Genomic DNA, 27276 nt, shown 5'->3' with positions numbered 1-27276 from the left:
TGCTGACCTCTGTGGAAGCTCTGCCATAGCCACCACCAAACAACTGACTTATTTTTACACACCGGCCAGCAGCTGTTCAATCCACCACCTCTCATCGTTTATACCGTTACAAAAAACCCCCCCAAAAAACCCCATCGGCCCATAAAAACGAAAAATCACCATCGGCCCACAGGCCAAATGCCCGGTATGCCCGATGGCCAGTCCAGCTATGGTCGTGCCATCAGTTAACCCTTCACATGCCAGCTGTGGCACGCGTGCCTAGGGTTGCCAACCCCTGTTATATGCAATAAAATCCAAGAATAAATTAGGTGAGGGAAAAACCTTCTTACTTTTTCTATGTTTTAGCCTCAGTTATGCCGGGCTCACACTGTGCGATTTTTTCAGTCGCGCGATTCAGCTCCTGCTCAAACTGTACGATTGACTCGCAGGGGTTAGAAGTTCATAGGTCACGATGCAGGGTCTCACACTATACGGCCCGATGCTCTGATGCGACCTGAGTGCTCAAACTGTGCGTTCATAAAATTAAGGTTATAACAGGAATTCTGTTGCTCGCTCTCCCTCTCTGTCTTTCACTCACACAGACACGCACACCATCACCGTCAACTTTATGAAAAACATTGATCAGGCAGCTGTGATTGAGCAGCAGTGTAGATCCAACTATTTTCACGGTTCTTGTGGTCGTGATAATTTTGTGAGGCCACATCGAAAAGGCTCGGGTGAGCTTTCCAAAGTTCTACAAGTTGTGCCTCCATCACTTGTGTCCAGATCACACGCTGCACTGCAGTGCTGCGCCGTCTTTTTCGCTGACATTTGTGTTTGCGCGTGCGCAGTGTGAGAAGCTGCAGTGACACCCACACGACGGTCGCGAGGATTTCAAACAGGTTTGAAATCCTCCCGACCAAGCGATTGATGATCGGGAGCTGGTCGTGAGGTGTTAATCGCTTCTCGTTACCCCACGTACACTACACAATGCACGACGAACGATGAAGGACAAACTCGGGCCGATCACCAAAACGGTCGCACGACTCAAAAATCGGCTCAAAATGGGCCAAAAATCCCACAGTGTGAGCCCGGCATAACTTTTACACAGTAATATCTGATGAAATCTCACAAGTGTTAACTTTATTTTGATTCCAAGATTGTTTATACACTGTTTGTAATTGCAGAGAAATACTCCATTCATTTTGGGTATGTCATTTTCTAGCAGGAACCTCAGAAAGCCCTTTGGTGCTTAACAGGTTGAGAAGCAAAGCAAACATCAGTCAACATTAATCTTAATTAAGGCCCGACTTGTGTTTAAGAAAAAATTTTCGCTAATAAATCTAATGCTAGTTCATGAACTTCTTTTGTAATTTGCATTTTGTGTATTATTATTTACTATATTATTTTGCACTGATAGAGAACATGAAAAGAAGGGGTCAATCTGAGGCAAAACATCAGCAGGTTTTGCCCAAACGAGTGAGCCTGCCAGCTGTCGAAAATGAGCAGGGAGAGAGCAGGGAGAGAGCAGACGGTGGACCAGAAGCTGGTCAAGAGTGGAGCACCTCTAGTCCCACTTTATCAGGTCAGAAATCATTGAGTTGTAATTATGAAAGGTCTGATTTCTTTTTCTCTTGACATATTTTTTCTTTTTTTAACAGTTACATAGAGCACAGACAATGTAAAGAACAAAACTTTTGTCCATAAACACATTCAGGAGTAACAGTCAAGTGTAAGCTAGTATGCAAAGAAATGAAAAAAGAAAATAGCATTTAAAATGAGCATTGTACATGCTGTTGGACTAATATTCGGCCTCTCTATGAATATTGTGGCCCATTGATGGCCCCATACTCAGAAAAATCCTAGATCCGCCACTGCTCAAAAAATATACTTACACTCTGGAGATGAGAGGTACAAGGTACTTCAATTCAATTTAATTTATATAGTAAAAAAATGACAACAAAAGTCACCTCAAGGCACTTTATATTGTAAACCCTACAATACAAAGACGTAGCGTCTACCTTACAATTACCTAAAGGAGCCCCTATAAGCAAGCACTTTAGCCAGAGCGTGAAAGAAAAAACTCCTTTTTAACAAGAAGAAACCTCCAGCAGAACCAGGCAGCCATCTGCTGCAACCGGTTTTGGGTGAGGGGAGGGAGACAAGACCAAAAACAAGCTGTGAAAGAGAGCTTAATAATAAGATTAAGTTTATAAGATTAATAATAGCTCACAATAAATGCAGTTGAGTTTATAAACACATAGTGAGTGAAAAGGGGTCAGAGAATGAGAAATGCTCAGTGCATCATGGGAAGTCTATTGCAGCATAACTAAGGGTGGATTCAGGGTCAACTCCCACTACGGATCAAAGACCTGGTGTATTTGGTTTTAGAACTGAAGAAGCTGGAGCGTCCTAAAAGTCAATTTCCTTCTGATAAACAATATGAATACATTCTCACACCATATTAGAGTTTATTTGTTAAGGGTCTGAGTCCAGCAATGTTAGAGCCATTTCATATAAAGTTTCATTAATACCGGCCAACTGCCGTAAAAATAGCAGTGCTAACTAACTGAAAAGTTTTAGAGTATCCACACAAACTCACCTTAGTATCACTGTCATCGGACAGAAGTGAGCTTCTCTGACTCCTTTCACAAAGTTTTACAGCATCCTGCGGTGTAAATAGATATAAACTCCAGCTGAGGTAAAGAACAGACTAATAGCCTACAATCACTACAGATTTATTTGTCATACAGTGGCTATCATATCTATATGGGGTGCCGTTTGTAAAGTGAAACACGCTGAAATTAACAGCAATATTTTTCCACATTTAGCTCAAAACCTTACAAAAACATGTTTTTTCAAGTCATTTTTTTACAACAATTAGTAAAATATTTGTAACTTTTTATATTTAAAACACAATTTTAAATGTTAAATCTAAATGTTATGAAAAACTCTGGTGCAAAAGTGTGCCGGTAGTGGTCAGATTGTGTCTGCTCTCCCTGATGGTCACTTCTCACCGCCATGACCGGCTTCTCTTCTTGCCTACCAGCATGTCCAGCGATTTAGCTGAAAACATCGGAAGATCCGTTTTGTCGGCCATCCAAAGATTCAGCAGTAGTGCACTCTCAGCAGCTGCAGTCGCCACTTCACAATCGCCACAGCACATTTCCAGTTAAATTGCTGGACATTAGGCAAGAAGTGAAGCAGCTCATAGTTGTGAGCATTGACAGTCATTGGTGGTGAGAAGTGACCGTCAGGGGAGAGCAGACACAACCTGACCACTACCGGCACACTTTAGCGCCGGAGGTTTATGTAAAGCTTTTATTTTGGTATTTGCATGTTAGCTAAATATTTAGTTTCCTGTAACATTTAGATTTAAGATTTAGATTTAAATATAATATTTAGATTTAACATTTAAATGTAATATTTAACAATTAGATTTAACATATAAATTGAATATTTAACATTTAGATTTAACATTTAAAATTGTGTTTTAAATATAAAAAGTTACAAATATTTTACTAAATGTTGTAAAAAAAATGACTTGAGAAAACATGTTTTTGTAAGGTTTCGAGCTAAATGTGGAAAAATGTTGCTGTTAATTTCAGCATGTTTCACTTTACAAACGGCACTCCATATATCTAGGATAATGCACTTGAGCTGTAAAGGGGCAAGAAATCAGAATACAGTTGACTGCAATTTGCAACATACTGACATCTACATTTTACATACTGCAACTTTAACTCATCTGGGTCACACAAAAACCACTGTTTTGGTAAAGGTGCAGTTTAGAATTTTTTAGAACGGGTTCAATAATATCAGTGTGGAAACAAAACATTTCCTTTATCTTTGCAAGTAAAAAAAAAAGGGTACTGTTCAAGATAAGAGAGGGAAAAGATATCAAGTAGTTAGCTTTTAGGGAATAAAATGCTTGCCCCTTTTTACACCTGTAGTATTCATAACACCATCCCGTCCTAAAGGCTTGATATTTGAGATAATTTGAGACAACTTGCCATTATTGCTAATAATAATAGTCACAGTAGATGTATCACAGGACTGCTATCTGTTTCCTTATGTACCCAGAACACAACATCACTGATCTTTGTCAGCTAACTCCTGATCTGTTGGAGAAAATTGGCATAGAGTAAGTTTATCCATGTTAAAGGAAGTTGCATTGTTCAGTCAGTTAATTTAGTATGTTTCTGCTATGCTTTCTTATGTTTTTTTTTTTTATTTACTCTTTAGAGATTGCAGCATCCGTTGTACAATCTACAATCTTTTGAAGAAGCACCTTGGCATCAAAGATTTAAGCAAGGTGATTTAACATGACTCCTGGTCTTTAACATAAAATAACTGGTAAATTGACAAAATCTATGTTTCTCATTTCGTACAGTGTCAAAAATATTCAAAAGGACTGTAACTATCCATGTAAAATAAAATATCCTTTAAATATCCTCTTGGGAAAATACATTATTTTCATTTAAACAACTTGCCATCAATCTTTTCTTAAAATCTTGAGTTTTGTTTTGGGATGAAAGAAAGAACGTCGTTAAAAAGTAAAGCATTTGTCAATCACAAAAAAAAACATATGCATCTCCATAACTTTGGCTGTGTAATATGTAATTTGTATGCTGCTGTTCCTGATGTCTGGTGTCCAAGAAGAATGATTCTGATAGAATATCAGAGGCACAGACAGGCAACCAAGAGCGGTGCAAAACACCCCCCTTTGAGGTACTACTTTATTTCTTTCTAGTGGTAGATATAAAGATTACTATGTAAAAAGTAATATGATAGAAGTTGCAATTAAAAATTATACATAACTCTTTCATCTTGGTTTTACTAATCAACTTTGTGTGTAGATAAACCAACATGACAAAGATGATGATGATACCAACACCGGCACTTGCAAAATTGCAGTCCAGGAGAACATAAAAAATTTAAGCAAGGTAATTTAACTTGACTCTTGGTCTTTATCTTACAATAACAGGTTAATTGACAAAACCTATTCTTATTATCTGGTGCAATATCAAATATATCAAAAGGACTGTAAAATAAAATATCCTTTACATTTCCTCTTGGGAAAATACATTATTTTCATTTAAACAAGTTGCCATTGCCATAGTACAAGGCATGATATTAGAAGACCATTAGCCCAGCATCAGCCTCCATGCTTACTTACACTTGTTTAAAAAACATTGAATTAAATATAAAAAGACTGAGGCCTGCTACCTGTTCTTGGGAATAGGAAACAGTCTAATTCTTTTTTGTCTTCTTGTATTATTATGCCCTGTTCGTTTTCTAGGTGTTTAATGATCCCATCCATGGCCACATCGAGTTGCACCCACTTCTTGTCAAAATTATAGACACACCTCAGTTCCAGAGACTACGAAACATCAAGCAGCTCGGGGGGGTTTATTTTGTTTATCCAGGAGCATCCCACAACCGCTTTGAACACTCGATTGGGTATGTCCACTGGTTTTCACACATTTACACCTATTTATAATAAAAATTCCAAACAAGGGACAGACTGCTTTATATACTTTATATACTTGACATCTGATGTGTTCTCAAAGTGTTCCTTAATTTTTTAGCAGTGTAGTATTGTACCAACTGAAAACGATTAAGCCAACGTACTAAAGTGTCTGTATGTGTGTGTGCCCCACCCTGTAAAGGGTGGCATATTTAGCAGGTGAGCTTGCAAAAGCTCTGAAGGTGAAGCAGTTGGAGCAGATCAAGCCACTGGAGGAGTTGAAGAAGATGAGCACGTTGATGAAGTTGAAGGATGGGGAGTTGAATTGGTTGAAGGAGTTGGATATGTGTACTTCTGAGGATTTGGAAAATTTGAGCAAGTTGAAGAAGTTGAAGAGTTTGAGCACTGATGAGTTGGATCAGTTGAAGGATTTGGTTATGTGTAATTTTGAGGATCAGGAAAATTTGAACAAGTTGAAGAAGTTGAAGAGTTTGAGCACTGATGAGTTGGAGGAGTGGAAAAAGTTGAAGCCTGAGGATGTGGAGAAATTTGAGAAGTTGAAGAAGTTTGGAGATGGCGAAGTGAAGAAGTTAGAGGAGTTGAAGGAATCACTGATCAGTGACCAAGATGTCCTCTGTGTGCAGATTGCCGGTCTTTGTCATGACCTAGGTAAGTAATAGAAATATTTTGTGTATTACAAGTATTATGTTGCAGATGGTCATCATAGGGTGTGATTAAACATGAAAATAAAATGAAACCATCCCCATGTCAAGTACTATGTTGACCTTGACCACTGATGTGGCTAAAACTAACAAAGTCTTAAATGAAAGCAGAAAATAAAATCCATGTGTTTAACAGGATCACACTGTTGTTCATATCATATGTTTATTTTGTCGTATAAAGGACATGGGCCCTTTTCTCATTTTTTTGATGGGATGTTTATGGATGCAATCAAAAGAGACAAAAAAGGCAAAGCAGACAAAAAAGGCAAAGCAGACAAAGAAGTCACAAACAATGAAGAATGGACGGTAAGAGTTTGAAATAATAATCGGAACATATATACAAATTTAAATAATTAAATCACAGTAAAAAGCGATCTGAGCTTTAGAGGCAACTGGTTTTAAACTTTGAAGAACTATCTGTTTCCCAGTGCTATGGTTCTTAGTTTCTGTAATATTTTGGAGTTTTGATCCCTTCATTAATATAATCATGTCTGAGTTTCTATTTAGCTTTTTCCTGCTTTTCAGTGTTTAAGGCTAAGATTTTTTTTTCCATTATAATTAGATTCGTGTTTGTTACCTTTATTATTCTAGTATGCTGATAATCTTTTGCTATTTTTCCATTATTATGGTGAGTGTCAGTTTTATCTCGACTTTGTTATTCCTGCCTCCCCGGTGTTCTTTTTGTGTCTTGTTTTGGTGTGTGTCTTTTCTCTGTGTTATTTCTTGTTTTATTATAATAGTTAAATCGATAGGTAGTAGTATCTCTTCTGCCTTGCTTTGAGTTTTACTTCCCCTGTGATTGTCTTGATTGTCTGCACCTATTTTGTTTCTCCTAGCTGTCTCTCTTCCTTAATCACCCTCTGTCTATAAATTAAGAGAGAATGCAAGGTCACCTGATCAAACGCTAACTATATGTTCTATAGTTAGGGCTGGTTAGGTGACCCTGCATCTGCTGCAATAAAGCTAGGCTGCTGGGGCTTCCCATGATGCACAGAATATATCTTCTTCACTGACCTTTTTTCTCTCACTATGTGTTAATACACCAATCTGCATTTAATCATTACTATTAATGGTTCTAGCTCTCTTTTGCCCTGTCTTCCTCCCCTCACCCCAAAACTGGTTGCAGCAGATAGCTGCCCTTCCCTGAGCTTGGTTCTGCCAGCGATTCCTTCCTGTTAACCCCTTAAAACCTAAAATATGATATTATTGCCAGAAAATTCAATTTATTTTTTAATAAATGGAGACTTTATTGATACATTTGACAATTTTTTTAAAAAAAATATTAAGTACATTTCAATTTTTAGATGTGACATCCATTGTATTTGCTGTGTTTTTTAAATACTTAAAATGTGGGAGGGAGAAAAAAAATCACACTGACGATGGTAGAAGGCTCAAAAACTCAAAAAACTGTTTCTATCAAATATGACACACTAGGCATTAAAAAAAGTCCCCCCCCCCGCAAGCGCTTGCTCATAGGGGGACATGTGGTTTTGGGGGTTTTCTCTATAGTATTTTTACCTTACAATATAAAGCACTTTGAGGTGACTCTTGTGATAAAAAAAAATGAATTGATCATAATTTATGGAAGACATGGTTTTATTTGGTGTCTAGTCTGTATTTGAGTCAACTCCTGAACTGAAACATAAAATCAGAATACCTACTCTCACTCTCAGGGTATCTCAGACACCTTTGTCTGGGCCCTGTAGTGTAAGGATGCTCTTAAGGGTGCAGGGTGGAAATTACTAGAATTTATATTGTGGCATTTCTGGTCCAACTGACTACTCAAAAAAATCACATTATAAGCTGTTATTCTATTCACTGCAAAAACTCAAGCAAGCCCAACGAGAAATCCATACAGAGTAAATATATGTCAAATGTAAAGTTATAGCTACACTGTAAACCCAAAGAAGTTTGCAGAATGTAAAAAAATTGAGGCTACTGTTTGCCTCAATCACATGTAGTACTGCTAAATTTAAAAACTTAAGTACATTTCTTCAGTTCAACTGTATTTTCTTAGCCATGACCAATAACACACTGCAATGCCAAAATGTAAAAAAATACTAAAATAAATCATTTTAAAAAGAACATAAGATGCTAAAGACATGATGTGCAGTTTTGAAAATCTCAATGGCAGATTTGATGACCCCAACACTGATCCCCAACAAAGAGGGGAAATACCTCCAACATTCACAAACATTTGACCATGCAGCATGTAATTAATTTGCATGAATGTAATGTCTTTGGTATGCTGCTTAGAGATGCTGGTGACAATGAGCAAATGAGAATTGAGAATCAAAAAGAAATCGAATCAATAAGTGATATTGATAATGGAATCGGAATCGCTAAATTCTTATCAATTCTGAACCCTATGTACCACTGTCCTTCCTGTAGTCCAGTTATTGCAACAAAAAATTAAATAAAACAACAAAAAATAAAACAAGATACTGTGGTCTGATACAATCACCCAGACTCTTGAGTCTCTTAAGTTGGGGAAAAATTTACCAGCATTCAGACTACCGTACTCTGAATTAATACAGTGTCATTCAGTCCCTTGGTAATAATTGTAGTAGTAGGTTTAGTGCATAGGTCACTCAAAACATTACCAACAAGGTCATCAGCAACAGTTCTTGGGAGATCTTGTTTGTTTTTTAGTTACAACTCTGTATTTTTGTAGTTGTTTTGAGTGCAAACTACATATGGGGAGATAAAAACAGATGATCTGTGTTCTAGACAGTAATCGCTTCAGAGGCAACTGAACCCAAGTGACAAATGGAAGCAAGGTTGAGATGGTTTGGAAATGTGGAGAGAAGGAATAGTAGATATAGTGGACAAAGGATGATGAAGATTAAGCAGTAAGACATGAGAAAAGCAAGAGGAAAGCAAAAAAATTTTTTAAAAAAGTGTTCTAATACTAGAATTCAAAATTTCAGTTTGAGTGCGGGTGTCCCCAACTTTATAAACAGTACACTTGCATAATGACTGAAACTAGCCCACTGATGAACAATGGCCATTAATATGCAAATTGTCATTAATACTGATCAACCAACAACCACTCTTGTCTTAACAAAGGAATAGAGTAACATATATGTTAAATGTACTTTAGAAACAAAATCTATGCACTAACTTCAAAATTTAGTATGATTGTCTTGTCCACAATAATAGAGGGATATGAGGGGATATGATGTCTGAAAGGGAACTGCTGTATCACTTGGTAAAGTTATTTTATTTTATGAAGGGCTCTTTTGTTTGCTTGTTTTTGGCTTTTTCATTTTGTATTGCTTTTAATTCAGATATTGTACATTGGCTTTGTAAAGCAAATTGATGCTGTTTTTTAAATTTAAATAAGGTTTGGATGCTTGCTTTTGTTCCATTTTAACCTGTCGCCACTAAAGCATCCACCTGTGTATTCTTTCAGCATGAGGAGGCCTCTGTTAAAATGTTTGATCACCTACTGAATCAAAATGGCTTAAAAGAAGTGATGGCGAAATATGGACTGAAAGTAGATGGAAAAGATGAAAATGACCTGGTGTTCATTAAAGAAATGATTAAGGAACCTAAGGATAAAAAACCTCTGAATGATGCAGCTCAGGATAATGATACTCAGAACAATGATGCTCCCAAGAAGGTCAGTTGGTCAGTTGGGTGAATTAAGTATTGTCTTTCCTACAGAAGTCAGTGTCTAATGTCTTGATGCATGCTCAATCATTCAGCCAAGGAAAAAAAGTTGATTCTGCTCATCTGGGCATAGCATTTTCAGTGGGAGAAATGTTTCATCACTCATTCAAGTGACGTCTTCAGTCTTAGTGTCTAATGTTTGTCTTTTGGCTTTGTCTCCACAGTGGCCGTATGAAGGACGAAAAAAGGAAAAGTCCTTTCTCTATGAAATTGTGTCAAACAAGAAAACTGGGATTGATGTTGACAAGTTTGACTACTTTGCCAGGTAAAGCTTACTTTACAAAAGAAATATTCATATTTTGATGCAATGCGCAAAACTACTTTGTAGTGTTTTGTGCTTTCAACTCGTTAATTTTACGATTTACTATTTGTAGCACACTTCATGGTTCTTTGAAGAGTTTACCATAAGTTGATGAGGTTTTTTTTTTTTAGGTTTTTTAAAAATTTATTTTCTTTTTTATTTGCATATTTCCTCTCTCCCATCTCAGGGATTGCCACCACCTGGGCATTCCGAACAGCTTTGACCATCAGCGCTTCGTCATGTTTGCCAGGGTGTGTTATGTGGAGGAGGATGGGCAGAAACACATTTGCTCTAGAGACAAGGTATTGACTTCTGCTTTTTTTAACATTTATTTTTAAGGAAAAGTTAATCTGAGTAGCTATAACTAAACTATGGCTGTCAACAGGAATCTGCAAATCTGTATGACATATTCCAGCAAAGGCTCTCGATCCACAGAAGAGCCTGTCAGCACAAGATAAAAATGGCAGTAGAAATTATGTGAGTACCTAGAGTTCCATTTTCAATACTACACAACATTTAGCTTGTCTGAAGTTGTGCCCCTGAAGTCATATGTTGCGTCATTTTATCCAGGCTCAAAGATGCCCTCATACTAGTAGATGACCATCCAGACTTCAAAATTAAAAGTTCAGAAGGGGAGATGCTTTCTCTCTCCCAGGCAAATGGTGACATGGAGGCATACACAAAGCTGACAGGTAGTGGCTTCAATCTGTGTTGTGTATAAATTATAAATTGTTTATCCATACACTTTTTTTATTGTAACTGTATGTATTTTTCTCATTCAGTTTATTTCAGATAAACCATCTCCAAATACAAATACAAATTGTAAACGATTACGGACAACACTCAAATAGGACTGTTTCTTTTGACTGACACTTTTAAATTAATTTAACTGTATATTGATTTAAACTACTGTTGTCTGCAGATGGGCTTTACTCTGTTACATTATATTTAGTAATGTTTGCTATAATAATTCAGCTGGGTTTTTTGTGATATAAATTTGTATAAATAACTTTATAAGGCATTACTGATACATTTGTGAAACTGAACTAAATTGATCTTGTTTGAACTGACTTAACTTCCAATTTATTTCTGTGTTTACTCTGAAGATCATGTGTTTGAAAGAATACTCCATTCCCAGGAAGGAAGGAATGAACCTTCCTCCGAGGAAGAAAGGAAAAAAGAATTAGATTTGGAGGAGGCAAGGGAGATTCTACAGAGGGTCATGGAACGGGACCTGTATCGCTGTGTGGGTCAAGCCAAGGTATGCAGTTATGTTTTTATGTGCCTGTATTAAAAGCCCAGTATTCACACTGAATGGGATGCATGGATGGAGGAAGGGAGGGAGGGAAACTCAGAACATGAACTTACAAAGCCAACAATACTACTTTCCAAGAGTTGTTTTCATGTAAGTACTAAAACACCAAGCTGTACATATATAGATATATATTTTCTGAAGAATGTTTTGGAACAGCTCAAATGTGGTGGGTGTAAAAAATCCTGTGTGAAATTGAGAAATTGAGAAAAACATTATCCTTAAACATGTGGTTTCATGTGATTGTGGTTTCTGTGTGTATTCAGTGATGAATAAATCCTTTTCTTTGCCCTCCTTTTCTCCTTTTTCAATTCAAGAAAAAATCAGAAGAGGTAAGAAAGCAAGAATGAGACCAGCTCTTTAAACAAGATTAGCAAAACAACAGTAACAACACTGATGTTCTCTCCTCCATCCTTCAGGAGATAAAGGAAAGGTTAAAAAACCTGGTTAATGACATTCAGGACGACGGGAAAGACAGAGATGGAGTTAATGTTAGTTTTATTAATTCATCAAACTTTTAAAGTCTTGTTTTTTTTATTTCTTTTTTTTTTATTAATTTCCTTTAAAATATGTTTCCAACTTCCACTGGTTTATTATTTACATATGAATATAAACACAGGGTTTCTGTTGCATTTCATTTTAGAATGTCACTTTGACATATAAGATGGAAAATGAGAAGCCCATCAGTAAAACATATTCTTATGACAAGAAGAAGCCTGAAAAATCAGAGGTGAGAACTATAACCCTCCATGCACTGTGTTCTTCTTTTATGCTTCTCCATAAAACAACTTCGACTTTGCAATATATCATTTTTATGCTGCTGTCCCTTATGTCCGGTGTCCAAGGGGAATGATTCTGAGAGCATATCAGTCTACATTCATGTGTAAACGGGTATTTTTGTAAACGCAGCTTTTTCTATGCGTTTGGGCCTTTCGTCCACACGTCACGCTTTGCGACACGTTATTGTTGACATGAGATTAATTTCAACAATGGTGGATAAAGACAAGATACTGTTGCTGTTAATCATATTTACTGCAGTTTTTACACGCTTACATATACTGCCCCTCCATTTAGAAAGATAGAGGTGTCAGAGTGAACTTCAGACGTGGCTTCTACATTCAATACAGACTCTCTCACAACCCAAATCCCGACACCAACATAATCATTGGTTTTGAATAAATTAAATTTTTGTTAATTAAATTTATTTATACATTTTGTCCATTCTTAAATTGTGAGTCTACACCAGCCATATTTCACACTGCTATGCCTTATGATTATGAATCACTCAGACTAATGTAAAATTTTCAGTTTCTTTCTTTATTGAATAAACTCTGGCCAAGAGAACCAGTAAGAGAAAATCCAAAATACTCTCTTTAGTTATTAACATTTGAAATGATGAAGGCACTTGAAAAGTAACACAAAATTAGCTGCCTTTCCAGAAAAGGACAAAAACCAGAGAAGAAGTACTTAAGTACTGTTTACTTTTTCCCGCCCAGGCTTCTAGACTTCTGATTGGCCAACATTTCTACACAGCTAGGATTTGGCATGTTCTTGACAGCATTTGACTTTGTTTTTTGCATTTACATGTGGACAGAGATATTTTTTCAAAACTGCATGTGTGGACAGCAGAGATGGGCAGTAACACGTTACTTGTGAGTAAAGTAAGGGATTACTATTGCAAAAATGGTAATTAGATTACTGTTACTTTCCCGTAAGCACGCTGCGTTACTGCGTTACTAAAACCGTGATTTTTTTGCGAGAATGTCTCATGACAGTGACATAAGCGAGTGCGACGTTCGTGACAACAGCTGTCTGCAGATCAACAATGGATAATATATCGAGTGCGGGAGAGAGTATGAGCGTGCAGCGTTTAAAGCGTGGAAGTACTGACCTTATTTTGAGTTTGATTCCATAAAAAGTGACAAAACATTAGTGTCCGTTGTGCGTGGGAAGAAAACTTCTTTTTACAGCGAAACCCCCCCCCCCCCCCAAAACTTCCAAGCAAGCACCGAGTGCGCTACGACGTAATGGGAAATTCACAGAGAAACTCACGGATTCTTCAACTGACCGCTGCGGCACACCTGCACCAGGGTAAACCTCCGCCTACCCCACTCTTGCTTTACAGGTGAAAATAGAGCAACAGGACCGCTAGTCTTTGATTTTATTTATTTTCTGCTGTGTTTTACTTGCATCTATTTGAAAGAGTGAGTGTAAACACACAAAAACTATTTTATTTTATGTGCTGGAATGTGCAGAAAATAGGTTTAAATGTTAAACAAATTTCTTCCAGTCAGAGAATGTTGCATATAATTAAATTTTTAAAAGATTAAAACTAATAAAACAAGTTTAAAAAAGAGACTTTTCCATTTGATTACATTTTGTATGATGGATTATGCAGAAAAAGTAGAATTGGGCTGAAAGATCTATCGCTTTATCACCTATTCAGGTTGTAAATCGTGTTTTTAAAAAGTAACTAAGTAATTAATTACTTTTGAAAATAAGTAATCAGTAAAGTAACGGGATTACTTTTTTGGGTAAGTAATCAGTAATTAGTTACTGATTATTTTTTTTCAAGTAACTTGACCAACACTGGTGGACAGGATGTTTTGGGTTTTTTTTAAAGAAAATGGAAAATCTCAGTTTTCAAAAAATACCAGTGTACTGTGGACTCTTACTTTCATACATGCCCAGGCTTGTCTCATGCACAGTCTTGTTGTCTTTCATGATTCATCAACAAAACTTGCAATATAATTTTCTTTTTGTGAAGCTAGGCGAGTGTGTTATTGAAAGGAAAACTCACAAGTTAATTATAGCCAAGTTGCTGCTAGGGGAAAAAAAACAATACAAAATCAGCCTTATAGGTTGATGACAGTACAGGTGGTGCTATTCTGACACTAACTTATCACACAGCCCTCTGGGAACTAGAACGTCATACAATACTACCTTCCAAGACTCATTTTCTATGTATCCTCTAAAAAACCAAGCTGTAAATCTATATTTATTGTAAAAATCCTTTTTAAAACAGAGAAATTAAGAAAAACATTATCTTTAAAAATTTGGTTTAATGTGATTGTGTTTTCTGTGCTGAATAAATCTTTTCTTCTCCCTCCCACTTGCCCCCTTTCTCAGGACAAGAAAAAAGAAAAAAAGGAAACACTTGAGGTAAGAATGAGAACAGCTCAACAAGATTAAACAAGATTAAGAAAACAATAATAATAACACACACTGTTGTCTCCTCCATCCTTCAGAAAATTAAGAAGGATTTGGAAGATGAACTGAGTGAACGCTTTCGTAAAGACAAGTTTGAAGTTACTGTGAGTTTTATTAATTCATCAAACTTTTCTTAAAATCTTGGGGGGGGGGGGTTTAAACCTCCACTGGGTCATTATTTACATATTATGAATACAGGCTAATTCTCTGTAACATTTCATTTTAGGTTGTCACTTTGGACTATGGGATGGAAAATGATGACCCCATCAGTAAAACAAATTACTATAGCAAGGATAACCCTGATATAGGAAAACCAGTCCCCAAATCAGATGTGAGAACTACAGCTTTGATTTCCATATGATGTGCATGCATATGCTTTTTAATGCACCTCAATAAGACAACATTGACTGTGTAATATGTAATTTTTATGCTGCTGTCCCTGATGTCAGGTGTTCAGTGTCCTCCCAGACTGGTTTTCTGACGAGATGCTTAGGGTTTACTGGAAGAATCCTAAAGGACTAAAAGATGAAGAGATAAAAACGAGAGAAAAAAAATTCAAGGAATTCTTCAAAGGCTGGTGCAAGAACAATGGTTATAAGGTATTACTACATAATAAGTAAAATGATGCAAGTGTAAGCACAAAACTGCAATTTAAAAACTGTCTTCTCAGAGCCCTGAGTTGAGATTGCACTTCATAACTCTTGGTGTGACTCATAAGCTTTATTTATAAACACAGGATCTAAACAAGGATGACCCCAGCGCTGGTCGAGCAACTCCAGGAAATGACCAGTCAAACTGAATATGTGAAAGATTCAGTTATCAATTTTTTTGTGCAACAGTAGAGATTTTAATATAGGTGTTTTGAATCAGAAAAATAATGTTGTTTGGGTTTTTCTTTTTTTCATTGTTTGATTTAAATCTTAACTATATGTTTTGGTCTAGATATAACATTTTATCAAATTATTACATATTGAATGAACTTTTTGTGATCTGTAATAACTGATACTACTTCCTTTAACATGTATCAATATGAAATAAGCTCTTGATAATCTAAAATTAAAAATTTATTGTAATATTTTGAATACATATTGCACGTTTTCACTAGAATCAAACTAAATAGATCACCTCGTTTCAATACATGCAGTTTTGGGTACTGTTGTGATTTGGTCATTGTGTGAAAATTCATTATTTATCATATCATCTATAAATGAAAATCTATAAAAGTTAGAATCTTTCAGCTGTTTTCCTGTTCTGATTCGTTTGCTGCTGATTTCTGGTAAATTCCAAATAAAGCTAATTTTCTCTTATGTTTTGTGTCACTGTGAAGTTACAGCTCTTACAACATAACATTTAACACACTGTCTGTCCTTTGGGTGCTGCCTGAAAAAGGTAACCAGAATGCCAAGGTGGCTGTAGCTGAGGTGGTAGAGCAGATCACCTACTAATCGGAATGCTTTTTAAATCTTGCGTGTGTCAATAACTGCAGTACTGTAAACATTTATTCGTGTAATTTAAAGTACCACATGGGCTGACACACTGAATCAAAACATAGATTTGAGGGAAAATGTACAGCTTTCATACGCATACAATGCCACCTGAAATAACTCTCATTTTATTTATTTTTTTTAACTGGCTTTAAAGTACTAATCTAAAACAATAAAAGGAACAGGAGAGAAATGTGTACACAATTAAGTGTCAGTTCCATGTGTATGTAGCAGAAATACAGCTGACCTGTAAGCCTGGACCTGCTTTTTAGCTGAGCCATGTGTTCCAGTAACAGTTGAGGTCTTCCTTGAATGCAAGGTAAATGTGGGGTGGTATGGATGCACAAATTAACTGATCTGCTGTACAAAAACTGCTAAAGATCCTGCCACATATCATTTTGGGGTGCAATAAGACACCACATGCACGTCTTTGTACCAGATCTCCTGATTCTACAAATGCTGTGTGATCTGCTCTGTGATCTTTGAGAGTGACATCATAATGAAATGGCTACAACCCTGCTTCTTAAAACAAACTGACATAATGTGCTTTAAGTGATGTAAATTCTAGGAAAGCTACAGCATTTTTAAAACTAATACTCCATTACAACAGTAATACTGGAAAAACTGCTGGAAGCTGTGATCATATTCCTGTCCATACCTGACGTGAAAACATCCATTCTACACTGAAAAAAAGTTTTCTTCCCTCACAAATGTGCTGCTGAAGATCCTATGATGTGTCCCTGAATAAAAACATAATTTGATGATCAAAAAAGGAAACACTGAAATATTACTTATGTTTCTTTAGGGTTTCACACCTCCTTTCTTTTGCACCCCATTCTTGATGGCCGTTGTGTACAGTTTCTTTCATCCTAAACTGTGTAGGTAGTTCTTCAAAATGTCATTTCACCAAAGACAAACGTGGCTCCCTTTCTCTGAAACAACGAGACTCCCTCTTTATGTGATTCAAGCTGTTGAAAACACATTACAGAATTACAGAAAGTGTTTCACACGATCTGGGTCTGAGGTGATTCCGAGGAGCTTGCAAGCACATTATGGAGCCACTAAAAACGCTAAAATTATTTTGTGAGCATTTTGTGAGCACCTGACATAATTTCACATAATATCATCCAATGATAACACCATCAATCTCAGAGATGATGGGTAGTTTCATAAACACACACACACACACACACACACACACACACACACACACACACACACGGGACCTCATACGGGTATTCTTCAATTCATACATGGTTATGTTCACATACTCACTGATATATCACAGCAGGGCTGCTGTACAGTGGATGACCAGCAGATGTCAGTATTTCCAAATGAGCTGTTGAACGGAGCTTCGTGTGATCTGCGTTTTGGCGAAGCAATTCGACATATTCACGGGGCTTTATCACAGCATCACTAGTACTGTAGTTAGTGTAATGACACCCGATTACAGAACAAGTAAGGTGACTGAATGTGAAACAAATTCAGTGACATCAGACTACAGCAAAACAAATACAACAACAACAACAACAACAACAACAACAGATCACGTGAACATTCCACTGTCAAAGGAAGAAAAACTTCGTCGTCACTCGGGAGATCTCGGAGTCCTTTACTACTATTGTTTAGTTCATAAGCAGATTTGGTAAGTCAAACTTTGTTTCATATTTTCTCTCAAGGTGTTTATTCATCTCGTATACCTGTTTTTTAAAAAAACTCTCATGAAGCTTTGGGTTTATGTCCAGGCTCAGTGGGCTTTATAAAAAGAACCTTTTCTTGTATTTTAAGTGATTTCATGTTTGTATGCCAGCTTTACTCACAGGAGTGTTCCCAGATTAATTTATCAAACCTCCGAATTGTGCAAAGTTGTTTTTATAAATAGTTTTGTATATTAGACTGAATACATGTCATACTGTTACAGTGCTTAACACATTTATTAGACCAGCTGTCATTAAAAACAAGAAAGCAAAAATATTGTTTTTAAATCTGTCAAAAACTTGTTTAAGACTCTAAGTCAAAGACATGGAACTGAATTCATGTTTTTATACCCATATTTTGGCCTGCACACTGGACCAGTCTGAGAATTCAGAAATTAATCAGACATAGCATTCAATCACGAAAATGATTTTTTAAAAATAAAGCAACTAAATTAACTTCTTTAATATTTGTTTCTACTTTTTTGTCAAATGTGAATGTGAAAATCTGTGGATAACAAAAATAATTATATTGTATGATTAAAAATATCATTTTAATTAAGGGGCTTATGCTTGCCAGTAGATGAAATACGTACTGGACACTTTGCTGTGAATGAGTTTCTACCAAATCTAAAAATGTGCATACAGCGTCAGTGAATAGAACTGAGATGTCCCTTTAAAGTAAAAGAAGGAAAAGCATCATCCTGTTTCCTTGTAAACATGCAGCTCAAGACCAAATTAGGCTGCAGCATTGTCCCCTGTAGTGATAGCACTAATCTAATGTATTTGAAAAAAAATCATAATATCACAAGATTTAACATCTCTTTTTTCTAATTCATAAAGAAGTTAATGGTTGTGTGTCTCTGTCATGGTTAGTCTATATCAATACAAAAACACATCAATGCAGAAAAGTCTACTTAGACATCAAAACATGAAAAAGAGGTTTGCCTGGGCCATGAAATGCCACCAATGGACTGCTGAATACTGGAAGGTGTTATGGACTGATGAATCAAAATTTGAAATCTTTGGTTCATCATGTAGGATTTTTGCACACTGTCAAGTAGGCAAAACATTGGTTCCTTACTCTGTGGCATCAAATGTCAAACATTAAGGAGGAAGAATGATAGTTTGGGTCTTTTTGTTGGATACAGGTGACTTTTACAGAGTGAGAGGCATCCTGAACCAAAATGGCTACCATAGCATTCTGCAGTGGCCTCTGGTATGCACCTAGTTGGTCAGGGGTTCATCCTACAGTAAGATAATGACCCAAAACATAAGTTCAGACCCTATTACAGATCTATCTTAGGAAAAAAGAACAAGGCAAGCTTGACAACATGGAGTGGCCAGCACAGTCTCCAGATTTAAACCACATCAAGCTGGTTTGGAATGAACTGGACAGAAGAGTGAAAGCAAAGCAACCCAGAAGAGCCACACATTTATGCAACAGTTAGGAAGACCTTTCTGAAGAATATTTGGCTTCTGATGTAGAAAGAAGGGCATGAACGCATTCAACTGTTATATCTGTTAAAGGCGGCTACTTTGATGAGTCAGAAGATTAGAAAACATTTGGTTTATAAATAGATTCTATGATTTCTTTTTTAACTTAAAAAGTTGGTTATTTGTTCTGTGCTTTCATTCAGAGAACAATGAGAAACTGAAGTGTCAGAATTTCAATAAAAAACTGGAAGAACTGGGGAGTTCTCATACTTGACCGGTATTGTAAAATCACAAATACATTTTCATTGACTGTTTCCTTTTATATCCAGAATGCATGATGTGCAAAACTGTAATCTTTGGTCATTTAAACATTTACAGCACTATGGAGAAGCACTTGAACATCAAAGATTTAAACAAGGTGATGTAACATGAAAGTATCTCATATAATATGGTCTTTGGTCTGTGGTCTAACTTACTGTTTTTTATTAGCACTATATAAAAATGTGAATTCATAATATATGTGTATAAGATTTGTCTATGTAAGATATCATTTGATGATCTTTTTAGGGAAATCGAATCTTTATATTAAATTCACCTTAGACATAACGTCAGTAGGCTGGCCAGCTGCCAGTGCCTTGGTCAAAGGTGACAGAAAATTTGACCTAGCATGAGGCACAATGTTTACTCCCCAAGAAGTGAGTGCTGAACGAAAATCTGAGACCAAGTCCTCCAAAACCCTCTTAGTTTGTCTATTTTTTGTTCCTTTCTCTTCACACAGGTGTTTAATGATCCCATCCATGGCCACATCGAGTTACATCCACTACTTGTCAAGATCATAGACACACCTCAGTTTCAGAGACTACGAAACATCAAGCAGCTTGGGGGTGGTTATTATGTTTTTCCAGGAGCATCGCACAACCGCTTTGAACACTCAATAGGGTATGTCCACTTGTTTACAGACAGATACACTAGTAATACTTTTCTTTCAGTGCTGCATAATGAAATGTCTGTGTGTGTGTCTGTGTGTGTGTGTGTGTGTGTGGTTTTGGTGATACAGGGTGGGGCACTTAGCAGGAGAACTTGCAAAAACTCTGAAGCTGAAACAGCCAGAACTTGACATCAGTGAACGAGATGTCCTTTGTGTGCAAATTGCAGGTCTCTGTCATGACCTGGGTAAGTGATGCACGTCTTTCATTCTAATAGCATCAAGTTTATAATACTAGCCAGTGTAAAATAAAACATGCTTGGTAAAATGAAAAAGGCAAATGGTCAGTGTGTGTGTGAACTATAACAGGAGCCATTAATTATTCGTATTTTTTTTTTACATCTGTTTCTCCATGAAGGACATGGGCCCTTTTCCCATCTGTTTGATGGAATGTTCAACCCCGAAGCAGACCCAGAACATAAAGACTGGAAGGTACGAAAAAAAAATTATTTCTACTGTGAGACGCGAAATAATGGCCAGCCACAAAAATCAAATATATTTGAAAACACTGTCAGATGCCATCTTGAGGAAATAAAGTACACATGGCACTAAAAGATAGAAACAACACAGTGTTATCAATTGTCAGCACATCAGCCAAAAAAAATAAAAATCTTATTAGGCTGACAAGGAAAAATACTTGTCAAAGGATACATTTTAATATGTGTCTGAGCAACTTTTTCTGTAACACAAATCATCTCAGTGGCAAAATATGTTCTCTTGCAGTAATAACATTATTATTTGATGAAGGATCTTTTTCTCAAACTTTGATTCTAAACTGATTCTGATTTTTTAAATCAGTCAAAGCGTCTTTAATTTGCAAACGTGAACAAACATCATTTTCTGCTAGAAGGAGCCATGCCACTGTTATGTCCACGCTCATCATGGAAGCAGACTTAAAGACTAACTCATAAAAGTTGAGAACCTCTGGTTAAAACTGGAATACTGACACTAATTACCTCTATTAACAGATGGCCATGTGCTCAAATTTGATTCTGCATGTTGTATCTGATCATTTTAAACTTTCAACCATTTGAATTCTGTTCTTAATATAAACAGTAATAATGTATCTCTTGCAGCATGAGGATGCCTCTTTAGAGATGTTTGATCATCTGGTGCTGGCGAATGGTCTGGCACAAGAGATGGAGCGTTATGGACTGATACTCCCAACTGACCTGACATTTATCAAGGAGATGATTAAACCTCTAAAGAGTGATGACACTGAGGTACTGGTCAGTTACTGTCTGAATATTATGAAACCATTCATTATCATTTCTGTCATCAAGGTCAATTCTGGTGTCGTCTCCACAGTGGCTGTATGAAGGTCGAGATGAGAATAAATCCTTTCTCTATGAAATTGTGTCAAACAAGCAAAATGGGATTGACGTGGACAAGTTTGACTACTTTGCCAGGTGGGACTCTTGTTGATGACAAACTCAGTATTTCTATATACAGCAAGTCTTAAAGGTGTTTTGGGGGGTTTACCATAATAAATGTATTTAAATTGATGTATTTCCTCACTCCTATCTCAGGGACTGCCACCACCTGGGCATCCGGAACAACTTTGACCATCAACGCTTCATCATGTTTGCCAGGGTGTGTGATGTGAATGGGAGGAAGCACATTTGCTCTAGAGACAAGGTGTTGATCCCTGCTTTTTATCAGTTTTTAATGAGTAATTCATTATCTGACTGGCTGTGACTAAACTATAGGCGATGGTCTCAACAGGAAGTGGCAAACCTGTATGACATGTTTCACACAAGGAACTCTCTCCACAGAAGAGCGTACCAGCACAGAGTAACCAAGAGTGTAGAAATTATGTGAGTACCAACTGTATAATCCTATTGTAATACAACAGTTCCCATAAAGTCATATACTGGGTCTTTTTTATCCAGGATCAAAGACGCCCTCTTGAAAGCAGATCATCACATCCTGACTAAAGGTTCAGGAGGGACAACGCTCTGTCTCTCCAAAGCTAAAACTGACATGGAAGTCTACACAAAACTGACAGGTGGTGGAAAACATGCTCTACATATTTCCTTTTAAACCATACTAAAATGTCTATACATATATGTTCTGTCAAATGATTTGTCTTACTTTGAAATAATTCTACTTTCTCAATGATTTTAAGTGTTTTCAGTGCAGAATGTCTAGATAGATAGATAGATAGATAGATAGATAGATAGATAGATAGATAGATAGATAGATAGAAGTTGTTGTTGTTCTGTCAAGTAAGCCATTCATTTATAAATACCTTTACACATTAAACAATCCAACCCAGTATCACACCAAAATATCTGCTGGCCCACCGTATCTATTTCACGCCTTGCCTATCCAAAACATGAAATGGACACACATGCAGACGTTGCATTGCCAATAATCTTATATTTAAATTCAAGAATTCGGTAGTGAACAAAAACATATAAAGGTGCTTAATTAAATTAAAGAAGGTGGCTAATATGTATGTAAATGAATTAACAGCGTCTGTTTAAATGCTTACCAATGATTATTTTCATGTTGGTTTGAAATGGAAAAAAAAAAATCTCACTCTGCTGTTACTGCAGTTTATTGCAACTTACTGCAACTTCTGCATTTGTGTTTTTTTCACGCTTTGGAGATGCACAGCGTGCAAAAGACACGGTTGACTGGCGTGTCTATTACATGATTTGCCATGATGTCAGGTTGATTCTTCAGTTTGACTGATACGTCTCTAGTAGTTTATAGTAAACTGTAAATTTATTTAAAATACTGCAGTGTTACTAATGCTTTGCTTACTTTATTGCTTGCTTATTTTGTTTTGTTTATTAATGTTAATCAATTTTTTGTGTGTCTTTCTTTATAAGACACTACTGATGAACTTGTGGATGTTTCTTTGGTTTACTTGAATTGACTTGATCTTAACTTTATTTGTCTGTTTACTCTGCAGATCAAGTGATTGAAAGAATATTCCACCCTTGTTCTTGTTCAAATGAATTCACTCCCTCTCCTCTGGAGGAAGCAAGGATGATTCTGCAGAGGATCATGTCTCGAGACCTGTACCAGTTTGTGGGTGAAACCAAGGTGTGCAATCAGGGCTGGACTGGGACAAAACACTTGGCCCAGGCTTTTTTGGCCCACCCTGATTGCGACACCCGCCCCCAAAACTAACATATACATGGGCCAGGGTATAATTGCCCATTTTTGACTACTTTTGATTTTACCTCTGCATATCACCTTTAAAAACTATTTATCTTGCTTTGTTATCATTTGGTATCATTCTTTTCAACACTACCTAATATATCTGAATTTACAGTTATTTTTTCATTTTGACACAATTAACATAATTGATCTAAAATCAGACAAAAAAAAATAAAATCTGAGTAGAAAAAGTTATATTTTTTACTGTAACAACCACAAACATGTTTAACAGATCATTTTCATAACTTGAAATGTAAATATAAATTGTAAATTTATAAACAGCAATTATTGCAAATAGTTATTTGCAACTATTTGCATCCATGGCATTCTTTTATAGCCATTTCAAACTATTTACAGAACAATCTGGTGTTCTGCATCAAATAAGATGCCATACAAATTATTTGTGCCACTCCAAAAAATAATTTTTGTCCACTATAAGACAGAGGACAACATCACAAGCCTGATACCTGCAGGCCTGACTGCACGAGGTGTATCACTCATCCTGTTTTCCACCCAGAGACAACATTTACACTGTAATCTGTCTTTGGTGACTTTTTAGCTGCAACTGTGACATTGACCAGTTGCCTCATTGTTCTGACACACACACAAAAAAACTAGCAACTACACACTAACTACACACTCCAAACACATTAAATGTCACAAATCTCTCGCATCTCAGAACACTCTCACTCTCTCTCGCTGCTGTCACTCTAAAAAAATTACCCTTCTTCCTAAACAACAAATGCTCCATGTTGCCATATGATTTTTTGATTGGTTGACATGGTACATTTTTCCACCAATAGGAAAGGGGTGTATTTTATTTTATTTTATTTTTGTTTGGTCATAAGCAGAGAGTGCTTGCTAGCGCTGTCCTTAGACGTAAATGTGACGATAGTATTCAGGGAAAAAAAAAGTGAATATTTTTATCATGACTCTGGTTTTACGTGGCCTTGTCAACACAATTTAAAAATTGGTATATAGTCTGAATACCTCACTTTAAACACAAAAATGGACACTGAGGCTTGTCTTGGGTTCACATAACATCTTGTTGCTATGTCATCTTAAATTGGTCATGTGATTGGGTTACCATGGTTTAATACTTTTCTTTCTCAGCCAATCAGCAGCACTTGTGCAATTGTTTCACCATTGTGTGTGTGTGTGTGTGTGTGTGTGTGTGTGTGTGTGTGTGTGTGTGTGTGTGTGTGTGTGTGTGTGTGTGTATAATATAATATGTGGCACAACCTGTAGAGGTTTGTGTGTCTCTCCTTTGATATGGCTCCCCAGACCATCACTTACAAACCCTCAAACTGGTCATGCTAAACAATGTTACAGCAGCATCATGTTTTCCACAGCTTCTCCTTAGTAGACTTGCCATTTCTGGTATTTAGTGGCAAATGCATGTGTTACAACCCGGCTCAAAAGCCGCAACATAAAAAAGGAGATGAATACCAGAGTGTAGGTGAGAAGAGGTTTTATCTTAAAAGTGGAATACCAGGTTGGCTAAAATGGCTGATGCCACCAAGGCAAAGACAAGTGAGCTCCCTGAAAGCCTGCCTCAAGTATGCTTTTATCCACAGCTGACTAGGTGTGGCCAATTAGCACCAGCTGAACATAATGAGGAAATTAGGGGCTGCAGAGGGACGTAACACATGGCACAAAAGAGCAGATACTGCTCTGGACAGGACCTTCTACCCTGGATTCTCCTCCATTCTCTTGAGAGTGTACTGGGAGACACAGAAAAAACATCTGGCAGTGGCATGTATCAATGTGCCATCCTGGAGGATTTGGACAGCCTCTGTAGGGACCATGTATTGCCTCAGTCTTCCAGTAGTGACACTGACCCTTGCCAAAAGCAAAACTAGCAAAAAGCAGTCAGCCAGCCTGACACAGGGCTTACGCAGAGAGACAGACAACCATTCCCACCTACGGGCAATTTAGATTCCCCAGTTAACCTAACCCCACTACTTACATGTCATTGGACTGTGGGAGGAAGCCGGAATACCTGGAGAGAACCCACAAAAGAACATGTAAACTCCACACACAAAGGTCCTGGCCAGATGGTGAAGTTGAACTCAGGACCTTCTTGCTGTGAGGGAACAGTGCTAATCACCACACCACTGTACTGCCCGATGTTCTCAATATTTGAGACAGATTTAAACTGAATTCATCATAGCTGATTTTGAAACCATTTAAATCCATAATGAGACACTCATAGTCGCCTACATAATAGCTTATTAGCCCAGTTTAACCTGCATTTAAGCAATATTTTATTGCAAGAAAACATCTAGTTGATTACAATATTTGTGGTGTGTGAGTGCGCTAAAAAAGAGAGAGATGTTGATGTGACTCTTCTCTCCCTTTCTCAGCTCAAGAAAGAAGACCAAGAGGAAATAAAAGTAAGAGTGAAAAGTGATCATAAAAATAGATTAGCAAAACAATGATAATATCAATGACAGCACATGTTCTCTCCTCCATCTGTCAGAAGATGAAGGACAGCTTGGAAAATGAACTGGTTAAAGTCATTCGAAAGGACAACTTTGAAATTACTGTGAGTTTTTATTCTAATTATACTCAATAATAAAGCTTCCTAAAATCTTGGCTTTTGTTTTGTTTTTTTTAGTTAAATTGTGTTGCCAACCTCCACTGAGTCATAATGTACATGTGAACATAAACAACTCTTTTAGGTTGTCACTTTGGACTATGGGATGAAAAACAAGGACCCCATCAATACCACATATTTCTACACTAAGGCTAACCCTACTGAAGCATTCAAGATTCCCAGAGAACAGGTCAGAACTACTGCATGTCTTTGCATGAGCTGTGTGTTCTTTCTGTAGATGTCTCTGTAAAACAGCTTTTATGTTACTGTCCTTGTTGTCAGGTGTCCAAGCTTCTCCCAGTGTGCTTTGCTGAGAAGATCCTCAGAGTTTACTGTAAGAACTCAGCCAGTCTGAGAGATGCTAAGTTCTGCTTTCAAAGGTGGTGTCACGAAAATGACTTTCTAACTGAGGTAACACTTTATTCTGTTCGGTGGCAGTGACAGGCATTACCATGTTACAAGCAATGTGATGAGAACATAAACAAGAAAGCTGCAGTTAAACCTGCATATCCTGTCAGAGCCTTGAGTTCACATAACACATTTGACCTTTTGGTTGTACTAATGAACTTGTCTGTGTCCTTATATATCTACAGGATCGAGACAGAGCAACTCCATGAAATGAAGATGTGAAACACTGAGCAATTAGATTTTTTGTGTTACTGCAGAGATTTAAAAACAGGTAAATCAGCAAGCTAAAGTAGTTTGATGATTAAACTATATATCACACATTTTCACTATAATCAGATTATATAGCTCAACTTGGCTCAATGGTTTGGATAAAGGCTACTGTTATGATTTGAAAAATCATTATTTATTATATAACAGGTCTCTACATGACAATTTACCAAAGGATAACAGAATCTTTCTGTTGTTTCCTCTTTAGATTTGTTTACTGCTGGATTCTGGTCCATTCAAAATAAAGTTTCTTTTCTCTTTGTTGTGTGTTATTTTAAAGTAACAGCCTTTGGAACATAAGAAGGAACTATGATACAGATACTATATTTTTAAAAATTGCATAGATTTCACTATGCTACTCATCCCTGCTGGTTACTGTTGGAAAAAGCATCCAGAATGCAAAACCTAATGGAGCCGGGTAGCACGAGCTCTCATTATGAAACTGACTTAACAGACATTTATAGCAATTCACATTGTATGTGATTTTTCAGTGATCCATAGTGGTGGTCTTGGAGGAGTGGAGTTTAGGTAATAATTATTATTGTTCAGGGAGATCAAG

General features: G+C 36.8%; 2 protein-coding genes across 2 annotated transcripts; both read left to right on the top strand.

The window, feature by feature from the left end:
• The first annotated feature begins 4052 nt into the window (after positions 1-4052).
• Positions 4053-15975, top strand: LOC100706713 (deoxynucleoside triphosphate triphosphohydrolase SAMHD1-like). The gene is made up of 19 exons (XM_025901520.1): positions 4053-4123; positions 4225-4294; positions 5282-5442; positions 5652-6118; positions 6353-6477; positions 9587-9796; positions 10011-10111; positions 10335-10449; positions 10533-10624; positions 10718-10839; positions 11254-11408; positions 11777-11791; positions 11879-11950; positions 12103-12189; positions 14589-14621; positions 14708-14773; positions 14896-15000; positions 15119-15268; positions 15406-15975. The coding sequence occupies exons 1-19, from the start codon at positions 4053-4055 to the stop codon at positions 15466-15468; spliced, it is 2280 nt and encodes a 759-aa protein (XP_025757305.1). The 3' UTR covers positions 15469-15975.
• A 1762-nt stretch (positions 15976-17737) lies between these two features.
• On the top strand, positions 17738-26880 carry LOC100706445 (deoxynucleoside triphosphate triphosphohydrolase SAMHD1). Its single transcript, XM_019350251.2, has 16 exons — positions 17738-17798; positions 19663-19702; positions 20063-20223; positions 20342-20457; positions 20628-20701; positions 21346-21492; positions 21578-21678; positions 21799-21907; positions 21995-22086; positions 22162-22277; positions 23193-23326; positions 25810-25839; positions 25926-25991; positions 26128-26232; positions 26325-26453; positions 26636-26880. Exons 2-16 carry the CDS (start codon positions 19667-19669, stop codon positions 26657-26659), a joined length of 1440 nt encoding a protein of 479 aa, XP_019205796.1. The 5' UTR covers positions 17738-17798; positions 19663-19666; the 3' UTR covers positions 26660-26880.
• The last annotated feature ends 396 nt before the right edge of the window (positions 26881-27276 follow it).

This window comes from Oreochromis niloticus, linkage group LG20 (genome assembly GCF_001858045.2).
Source record: "Oreochromis niloticus isolate F11D_XX linkage group LG20, O_niloticus_UMD_NMBU, whole genome shotgun sequence".
Lineage (NCBI taxonomy): Eukaryota > Metazoa > Chordata > Actinopteri > Cichliformes > Cichlidae > Oreochromis > Oreochromis niloticus.
The sequence above is the reverse complement of the archived record's forward strand: the minus strand, read 5'-3'. Positions and strand labels throughout refer to the sequence as shown.